Source organism: Microchirus variegatus (assembly GCF_963457635.1).
Source record: "Microchirus variegatus genome assembly, chromosome: 6".
Lineage (NCBI taxonomy): Eukaryota > Metazoa > Chordata > Actinopteri > Pleuronectiformes > Soleidae > Microchirus > Microchirus variegatus.
Genome location: NC_139807.1, coordinates 13,162,872 through 13,173,994, shown reverse-complemented (window position 1 = coordinate 13,173,994; position 11,123 = coordinate 13,162,872). Strand labels below are relative to the sequence as shown.

The 11,123-nt window shown below is 39.7% G+C and overlaps 1 protein-coding gene across 1 annotated transcript; it reads left to right on the top strand.

The window, feature by feature from the left end:
* Positions 1-1,466: 1,466 nt before the first annotated feature.
* On the top strand, positions 1,467-10,919 carry LOC310928838 (homeobox protein CDX-1-like; the record flags this gene model as incomplete). The annotated part of the gene is made up of 3 exons (XM_083891489.1): positions 1,467-1,821; positions 5,642-5,790; positions 10,734-10,919. The coding sequence occupies 3 exons, from the start codon at positions 1,467-1,469 to the stop codon at positions 10,917-10,919; spliced, it is 690 nt and encodes a 229-aa protein (XP_083747615.1).
* Between the last annotated feature and the right edge of the window lie 204 nt (positions 10,920-11,123).

The following is an 11,123-nucleotide window of genomic DNA, read 5'->3' as shown; positions in this document are numbered from 1 at the left end:
TTATGTTGCACTTGCTGCTCCTCTCTCCATTAACACTAAGCCCTCTCACTGCTGACATCTGACAGCTCTTATAGCTGATAATAAGTGCTCTGACCACGGAGCATGAATCTTTTATGACTCTTTGAGCAGACTGAGATGCACACGCACACAAACACACACAGTTGACGAGTGAAAAAAGGAATTAGAACATAATTAATGTGGAAAAAATATATAAACCCTGCAGAAAGTTGGATTAAAATTGTACTTCATGCACGTTGAAGGACTCAGCTCTATTACCTGCCAGTATTTAGGTCTTTGCTGCCCTCGTGTGGTTCATTTAGGCAATGATGCATTGGAAAAATAGACCAACTGAACCTGAAAGCTGTAAATATCATAGCAGACAGAAGAAACAGAGAGAGAATGAATGGTGTTGTTTGTGTTTAACAGCATGTATTTGTGTCAAGGCAAATAGGTGGCCTACTAATCTCTAAAAATTATGAGGTTCAACTTTTTTCTTACATATATAGAACCCCTATATAAAATAAAACAATATTTATGGGATCACCTAATGTATTTCGTTTTGAATTATGTGACAAATAGTTGCTAATTGAATTAAGTGTTTCCCAAAGGGAACCATACCTGACATTATAATAAAAACATTATAAATAAATACATTATTTAATTAATTAATGACTGAATGCAGAAATAAATGCATTAATGATTAAATAATAATAAACGAATTAATAGATAAAATACAGGAATACATTTATAAATAAATAGAAAATGTGGTAGCCGAGTTTCATTTATTTTTTATTTTTATTTATTTATGTATGCATTTATTTACAATTTTATCTATTCATTCATTTATTATTTTATTCATTATAATGTCATGTATGGTCTCTTTTTTTTATTCGCGTTTTAACGATGTATATTTATTTGAAAACACAGCATAGGGGTTACTCAATTATGTAATGATTATTGTAATCAATATTATTGTGCTCATTTTCTAATTTTGCGATATTTGTAAATATAATTGTGGCATTTGTGTGGTTGTATTAGAGTTTCAACCATGCGTGTGGTCCTATGTGAGGAAACGAAACAACAAAAAGGACATACATAAAACTAGATAGATAGATAGATAGATAGATAGATAGATAGATAGATAGATAGATAGATAGATAGATAGATAGATAGATAGATAGATAGATAGATAGATAGATAGATAGATAGATCTTAGGTCGATGACCTCACTTCGTCAGGCAGGCAGGTGGGTCGCAGGTACAACGTGACGTCACGGTGATACTTTTGAACTCGGTGGCAGTAAATCTATAAAGGTGTGTAGGCTGACTGCACAGGTATCCTGGACCTTAGACTGCAGTGGAAACACAGGAATAAACACGGAGGCCTAACATGCGCCAGGAGGTTTGAATCAACACGGTCTGCACCTGAGAGTCACACCTACCTGTCGGGACTACGACGACACCGGCATGTTCCCGAGCTCACAGCCGGCCAGACATCCAATAACTCAGACTCTGTCCATGAACAGCCAGTACATGCCGCCTGCGTATGACTTACCCGGCGGGTACCATCACGCCCCGGGAGTCGGTGACCCATCGACGACTGCCTGGAACTCCATCTACGCTCCCCGGGAGGAGTATCCCTACTGCTTCCCGGGGTCAAGCCCCAGCAGTGGCGGACAAGTGAGCTTCACCTCCGTGGACCTGAGTGGGGCCCCCACGGCGGCTGGGGGGGCGCCGTTCAACCCGTACAACTTCATCTCTGGACAGGAGACGTTCACCTGCAGGAGGAGAGCACCTGAACCCATCAGACCGTCCGTCTCAGGTGGGACAGACAATCAATCAATCAATCAATCAGATGAACAAACTTTATTAACCCTTTAAGGTACGCACCAAGAAAAAGCAAAGGAAAAAATATTTATTTGCATTTTTCATTATTTTATTATTTTATTGTATTTACTTATGATAACAATAGCGACAAACAATATATTTATCTATTTATTTATTTTTAAATTAGACCCTACAGTATTTCAGATACAGGCCTCTACCAAACGGTTGAGACGTCTGTTCATAATAAACCTGGTTTGCATAATTCATAAAGTACAACATTCAGAACAAGTCACATTAAGTGTTAGTGAGTTCAGCTTGATGCATTTCTCAATGAGATATAGTGACTTAAAGTGTCGTCAACCAAATGGTTGAGTAGTACCTTAAAGGGTTAAAACATATACTTATATATTTTATAGCACTTTTCTTGCACAGAAAATGTGACACAGTGTGATTCAAATGCAGACACACTCACCTGCCAATTTACAAGGTGTACATAATAAAGGTGCACCTGATCCGTGCCACATTCACAAGTCACTTAAATGACATTTTCCCCATTCTGATGCTCAGCTGATATTTGTGTCAACAAGCAGTTCAACAGTCACCAATGTGAGTGTATAACAAACATGTGAGAATAGAAGACATGAATGGGGCAATCACAATCTCACCTGTTTGCATATGAGGAACATTAGAGTAAATCTTTATAATTACATTCATATACAGACTGCATGGTGTAATTGAATACTGTACAGTCATAGGGCTGAAGAATTAATCAGAATTCTATCAAAATCACAATACAGCCTATTTTCAATATAGGAGCAATATTTGTTGAAGCCAAAATGTGCGTCAAAATGTCAATTTTGTCTTGATCCACACATCTTATTCTAAAGACTGAGGAGAACATATTTTGTTCTCACAGGTCTGCACAATTATCACACAGTTGTGTTTTTCAAATGAAAATTAGAATAATGATGTAAAAATGACCATTCCCTCCATCATAAAAAAATTGCAATTAGATATTTATTCAAAACCGTTCTGCCTTATACTGGTAGGGAAAAAAACTACTCTGAGGTCGTTTTGGTCACACTCTGAGGTCATGTTTAATGTAGATATTTGTGTACATATAGACTTCCTCTTATTTATTTGTGTATATATACTTCCTCTTCCACCACACACATAGGGTCAGAAACTACTAGAAACAGTTTTTTACAATAACTAAAACAAGCTTTCTGATTTTTTTTTTTTAAACTTCTTAAATATGAAATTTAAATTGTTTGCTTTCTGTGCCCCATATAACAAAGACATCATTAAAACCTATTTTGGGTTTGTTGACAATACAAGACACGTGAGAACAGCATTTTCAGGTTCGAGAAACACTGAGCCACATCTTTGTGCCATTTAACAGACTTGATTAATCAATATTGAGATTAATCGACTATCAAAATGCAGCCCTTCTTGACTCTTGCATACATTTATTTTAATAATCCATATAATTGACATACATTTATGTTAGAATCAGGGCATCACATCCTTATACTGGTCACATTGTAAAGGTTTAAATATACTATACGTGTCAAATTTATTTTCAAACATATTAATGAACACTTCTTTACAAACAGGAAGTGTCACGCCAAAAAGTGACGAGATAAGGTCTTTTACGTGACAAACTCAACCCTATCAGTTAAGTGGGAGGCAACATGTACACAGTCAAAGCAGACTGCACACACACACACACACACACATTCATCACTCTTTGCGCCTCTCCCTCCTGCCAAACACCATGTGAGATGTCAATGCAGAGTGAACAGTAAGTGTCGCTCCCCACCCTCTCTGTCCACTGGGTGGGTGCGAGAGGGTGACAAACTGGCGAGATAACATGGGCACCGCAGGAAGTCTGCAGAAGTCAAGCCTGAGCCTGAACACACATACAGGCGTGTGTGTGTGTGTGCCTAAATCGATGCTGTTACATATTTCAAATCAATAACACTGACTCACTCTTTCCCGTGTGTGTGTGTGTGTGTGTGTGCTTGTATGACACTTTCTGTCACACCTGCTATAGAATTCGGGTTAGAAGGGTAAGGGCAGGGGGGTCAAACAGAGTTGGCCCATTGAAAATAAGGCAGTATAATTAGAATCTAATTGTAAAGTTAAATACCATATTTTTCATTTCCAGATACCTGTGACTCAATGTTTTGTGGCTTTGTAGATCCGCTGTGATCTGTAGGTCGTCGTGCACATGTGTAAATGGTAAACTTAGACATAATATTGTTGAAATTGCAATTATCTTTCTCAAGAAATGTCTGGTTTGGAGTTATTGTTTATAGTTTATTTTAGAGAAGAATAGAAAAGGAATTGGACTTGCAAACTGGCAGTTCGCATAGTGCCAAGAGCTGAGGTGCCCTTGAGCAAGGCACCCAATCCCCCATTGCTACCTTGGCGCAGTTAGGTGCTGCCCACTGCTCCTGTGTCCAGCTTGTGTGTGTTCACTACTGGTGTGTAATAAGGATGCGTTAAATCAGTCCTTCTCCAATCGTAGGGGGGGGGGGGCCCTAAGGGGCGCGGTGTGATGCTGGGGAACATGCCGTTTTTTGCGGTACTACAATGAAGTGTAATTGCACATCCACATCCACAAATTGATGCACTTAAAATATTTTCTGTTACAGACTAAAAAACAATGTTAAACAAAGTTATTCTTTGTTGTAAGTTGATCTATATTTTGTTTTCTTTAATGTTAATAAGTATACAATGCTATGCAGAGGTGCACTTATGGGGGGGGGGGGCATCAAATGTTTTCTTCATCCTAAGGGGGGCATAACAGAAAATTATTGCACTGGGTTGAATGCAGATATGGACTATCACTAATTGGGGTGTGTGTGGAAATGAGCAAATGATTCTAATTCTAATAAAAAGAAATTTTCGAGAAATGCATGCGTTAACACCCGGCATTGCACTGTCGATGCCCTTACACATACACATGGAAAACTGACAATGGTAGCATGGTGACAAGAATGGGCTGTAAAAACATATCATTTGTTAAATATCCCACAACCAAATGTACGACAGCATGTGAGCTCACCTTGGCTGCAGTTGCTTCCTGGTCCAGGAGACTGAGATGGGTATTTGAGTCTGGAGTTGTCTGCAACAGACCACAACATAAACAGTCATTGCATGCGGTCCGCAAATGGACGTTTTAATAGTGAATACTGGCCAGTATTTCAGTTCAACATGTTTCCAGAATCAGTGATGACACATCATGGTCATTTTATGACTTACTATGATGCATTTCTTACTTAAAGCACCTTTAAGTTGAAGGCGTACAAGAATGTGTGTGTGCGTGCGCGTGTGAACGTGTGTGTTCTTGTGTTCTTTTACTGGCATAAACACTGACCTCGTCAGGACCAGTGGTTCTCATGGAGACCAAGACCTGGTCCTAATGAAGCAGGTTGAGGAAAATGAATGGACGTGTCAATGCACTGCCCTGAGAAGAATAAAGTGTGTGTGCGTGTGTGTGCGTGCGTGCGCACTGTGTAAACACCTATGTAAACACCACTTAGGGTGATAAAGAGAACCACTGATGCAATGCAGAGAGGAGTGGGAGTCTTAACACTGGTTATAGTTTAGCATGATTAATCGAGTTGATGATGTTTTAAGTGGCGCCTGAACTTGAACATGGCACCAGACATCTTCACATTAGTCGCCTGTTTGGCATCGACTCACGTTTCACATGACTCAAGAATGAGGACAATAATTGACTTGCATTCGAAACCTGTATCCATTGTTTCACCTATTCAGGATTTGTGCGTTTGTGTGTGTTTCAGGTGGGAAGACTCGCACAAAGGACAAGTACAGAGTGGTGTACACTGATCACCAACGTCTGGAGCTGGAAAAGGAGTTTCAGTACAACCGCTACATCACCATGAGGAGGAAGACTGAGCTTTCAATGGTGCTGGGCCTCTCTGAGAGACAGGTGAGAGGGCTGGAGCAGATGTAAAAAGGTTAGAGGTCGAGGAGAGCGAGGGCAGAGAGAATTGTGGCAGCTATGAGTCTGAGGCAAGTTGGTATAGTTAGTGTTATGTGTGTTTCTTTCGTTACTTTAAATGAAATAAAATACATGCATCTGCTGACAACTTCTCAATGAGGGAGTGACAGATACACAAATAGATACACAGACGAACATGTTGTCCTCACTACCCCAGCCTCGAAAATGGAGAAGTTGACTGGGGTCAACCATGGGTCAGCCATGACTTGACCCGATCATGTGGACGACAAGCTCCGTTTAAACTCTTACTTTAATTATTTTCAGTTTTACATCCTCAATTCCTTGTTCTACTTTTTGCAATGTGTTGTCTCTCATAAGTAATGCTGAAACTAAGCAAACAGCTGAGGAGACACATGAACTTCCTGTCTACACCAGTGTAACTTCATCATTACGTGACCACCAGCTTTGCTGTTGTAATGCTTGGCAAATTCTGGGATCATTGGCATTTGGATTGGAATAATGTGACTGAAAGTCAGTCTTATATATTAGCAACATGTGTATGTAATGCTCAAGCATGTCTGAATGAACCTGACATAATGAATCTGGAGAGTAACAGCTAACGTTTTAACGGCCTGCAAGACAGAACAACGTCTTTATTTAGGCTATATGTTGTGTATATTGTTCATGAAGCACCATAAAGCAACATGCTTATATTACATATCTCTCCAGTGCCCAATCCCTGCTATTAACTCGTCACTGATGTCACATATGTACACTGGGGGGTTTATGTGGAAGTATTCTGCTACTTCTCCTCATAATTTCATTTAAATGTTCATTTCTGAAAAAAAGAAATATATATTTTCGCCGTACTTTGTAAGGCCTGGTTAGAGGCGCAGCTTGTGAACAGGCAAGCCGATAGGGGGCCCCCGACACTCGGAGCCTGAGGGCTGTTTTTACTGAAATGTGCAGTCACCAGCCGCCTCCCTGTCCCCCTTAAACAACAATGGGCGATTTGCAATGACATCTCATTAGGAAACCTCCCTAAAGGGGCCCCACCTCACTTTAACCTGTGTGAAGTTATCGTTTATTATTATTTACAGTGTATTGCATAGATTTTTTACTCAGTTTATATATATTTGTTTTCAGTTATTTAGAGTATTTTATTGTTTTTACTATATTGTTTTATAATGTGGGTTCTTTACAGTGTAATGTTTTTTTTTACCAAGTTTATATAGTTTTTTTAAAAACTATTTACAGTATTTATTTTCACATACTTTTTAATTACAAGGTTTTTCCATGTTATTTTGAAAAAATATATATTTTGAACTCATACATTTTTCGTTAGATTTTATTTATAACATAATGGTGATGAACACTGGTTGGAAGGGCCCCCTGGGAATGTTTGCTTAGGGCCCCTACAGACTCTAGAATCGCCTCTGGGCCTGGTTTGCACTGGATGTGTCACATATGATGTGTGTCATATATGGATGTAGCCTCAGGGCTATAACAGTAAATCTAAAGCTGGGGACACGTACACTACACAACTTTCACAGTCTTTAACGATTTTTAAAAGACTTGGAGCACACATTTAACGGCTAAGCCTGATGAGGGATCACAGACTACATGGTTTGTCAAACCAACTGAAAAAAGTTCCTGTCTGCTCCCGTCCATGGGGTGATACGCAGGTAGGAGGGTGATGCAAATGGCAGCAATGGGCAGGAGGTTTGCCAGAATTTGACATCACTGATAGCAGCTTTAAATTAAGCCGCCATGTCGCTTTTCAGTATTAAAGGTGCCATATGTAAGAATGTGGCCAAAAATGGTTACTACCTTCAAATTCAAAATACCGAGGTCTTTTAGGTTCCGTTTTCTGACGTAACTGGCAACCCGTGGTTGCTCGGTAGCTGAGACTCTACTGACTGCAATGATTGGTAGACGGCGGTAGGTGGCGCCACATGCCAAAACATGATTTCAAAACATAAACATGATTTGCAGTCTGCAAAATATTTTTTTTTAATGCAAATATTTTGGCTGTACTGTTGTTGTTGGTGAGTTCAGTTTATCATTATTGTTATATGAACATTATTCCTGAGTCTCTGTGACATATTAGGAGGATTTTATGGCCAGTTGCTTTAGATTTATTACATAATGCACCTTTAAAGTTCATCCTTGATCCCAAAAAGTTTGCTCTCAAAAACATCCAGGCTACATTTCCTCAGCATTCCACCACATCTGTCAGAAGACGAGCGTCAGAAGCTCCTGTAGAAGTCAGTGAGTGGTGAACAGTTTCTTAATCAAATTAGGTTCATTCTTGCTGAACAGCAGACACCGTTGAGACGACACCAGTGCAAGTTACCGGAAACCCAGCAGTTACAGATCACTGACTTCTTATGTAGAGAAAGGATGTGGCAAAACTCTTAAGTGTGCTGGACTGTAAATACATTTGGTGAAAGAGACATGAATCCCTGTTGTAGTCAGAGCGCGTCACACTCTAAGTGGATCAAAACAGCAATGATTGACAGTGTCAGTGTGATAAATGTAATAAGGAAGGAAGACACCTGAGAAGAAAGTCTCTCTTTTTTTGCTGTTTCCTGGCAGGAATCATTTCTATTATCAGTCACCCTTAGCAACCTTAGCACCTCTCAACAAACTTAGTAAAGTTATGTCCAAATCGTAACATGTTGAGAACAGTTGCTGACACTTCTGCTGCACAAAGCAAGAGGCAAACCACCCACTGCACTCAGATAAGAAAGATATTTCCTCACATTATCTTTTTTCCATGAGTGACAATACTGTAATCAGATAATCTGAGGACAAGGCCTGGCATCGCTTTTTGTCTTATCTACTGACAGAGGATTTTCTTGGTAGATGACATGCAGCAAAAGCAAGTATTGGTGGTGTTATGAGAATGTGACAGGTCACAGTAGAAAAAGCACAGGTGTAAATAACCATTTAGTTTCCCCAGTTCCGTACTGACATACTGGTTCACTGTCACACTTAATATTATCAGCATCACCTGAGCTTTTCTTGCTAAGCTCTTCAAAGAAACCTGATCTATTGTGGGAAATCTTTACGCAGCTCAATGTTAGCTGGATAAGCAGATAAAACATTTCACATTAATAAAGCATATAGTAGTAATTCTCGCTTTCACGATAACATTATTATTGTGCCATGTGTTCACTCGTTAAACCACCAAGTGAGCGTGAACTCCTAAAGCCGTGGTCCTCAACATTAACCTCAAGAATCAGGAATCAAAACCGCAAATGTCAGCATTACTTCTCAGCGTTTCAAAGGTTTCGCTATTAAATGATTTCTGAGGAAAAGAAAGCTATGAAACTAACTCTCAGTTGTACTGCAGACTTCCTCAGTAATTTAGTAACGTCATTCAACAAGCAGACGACAGCGTTGCGCAAACGTCTCACAAGCTTTGTTGTTTCTATGTCTGCCAAATGATCTCATCGTTTGGATCGGAGTGCTGACTGGAAGCTGTGTACATTAACATTAGCTGTCAGTGAGGTGAACTCCGACAACATGTGCATGTCATGCTCAAGCATGTCTTGAATAAACCTGCCATAAAAGATATTTTTGGACAAGAGAGGGAGATTTTATCAGAAATATCAATTAGGGTTACACTATCTGGTTTAAGAACGACATGGTGGGTCACACTAAATACTTATGCTATAATAATATTTGTATTTATTTTTGAATATATTGTTGCTGTTAAACAACACATCTAATTATGTCATTTTACTTGAACTTGAAGTATTTTTATTTTACCTGGGTGTGTTTATCACAACCCCGTGTCTTGAGCAGCGAGAAGGTGTCTATACATTTAGAGTTGAAAATGAAACTTGATGAGCTGCGTTGTCTCCATTTTACGATCGCTGTGAGGGTCTGAAGAAACACAGGGTAACAAAAAAAAACAAAAAAAACTTGTGTGTTCCAAGAGCCACGTGCACAAGATCCATATCATAGGTGTGTAACAGCTTAAAGGGACACTGCGTAGTATTTATGGCTTTATATGACCCAAAATCCACTTTTTTTATACATATTATGTGCTCCTGCATTGTCTAGTCGCTGTATAATAGTTTTTGTTTCATTTTCGTAGTGTTTCAAAAGTTATGTAAAATAACATGGTCGTGGGCCGCTATTGCATTGCCACTGTTAGCAGCGAGACGCCATGTTTCTACTGGAGCCTGTAAGGACAAACCTGAGAGAACAAATCAAGCATCGCTTTACTTGTAGCAGAAGTCCCGAGCGGATCTTTTTACGCTTTTAGAATGGAGGACCACGCGTATTTTACAGCGGATAAACCTGACCGTACGCCCGCACCACGGAGAAAGACGACGAGGACGACATTTGACCGGCTGAGGATACCGTAGAGCTCAGGGAAGAGAGGGGGTGAGCAGAGGAGCAGTTCATTGTTGTAAATTTCAGCCTCTCCTCTAGATGTCACTATAAACTACTTACTTCACCTTTAATAAAATAATACAAATATTTGCTGTGCCTGGAGCCCCTTAGGCACAGCAAATATTTATGTGTATATGAATGTAATATATATATAATATAATAATATGAATGAATGAATGAATGAATGAATGAATAAATCGGAAAATAAAACAGACATTTATTATCACATACCAATTACATTTTTACCTCCTGGTCATGTTCATACGCAAACCTGCAAAAATAACATAGTGCTACAGATACGTGACAATGTAATCACTTGTTAAACCCACAGCTGAAAGCGAAGGTTATATCACATATAAAGTCATTCTGGTCACGCTGCAACTTATCAACCATCAGCAGCAGATGAGGACGGGCAAGAGAAAACCGCCGATGTCCATGTGAAGATAGCAGAGCTGCCAAACACACTGCAGTTACACACTCACTTACTGACACGCGCATGTTTGTGTTTATCTGTGCTTCAGGTGAAGATCTGGTTTCAGAACAGACGTGCCAAAGAGAGGAAAATCAACAGGAAGAAGCTGCAGCATTCCCAGCAGGCCTCCACAACTACACCCACCCCGCCTGCACTCGGTGGACCCACTGACGTCCACATCACCACCAGCCCCAGCAGTAACATTCTGTCTGATGCAATATCAGAGGAGTTTTAGGTGGACTTCACATGAAGACTATTTTTGTGTATACATGGAGTTTTGCGTATTAGTAAGTTCACCACAGAATCAAAGAAGATGATTCACATCAGCACGACGTCATTATGCTGCACCTTTTGTGTCATTTCGCAATAGCAAGCGCGCGACTTATCTTTCGTTGCGATCGGCTCGACTTCACGTTTGTTCACCACAGAACTTCATCTT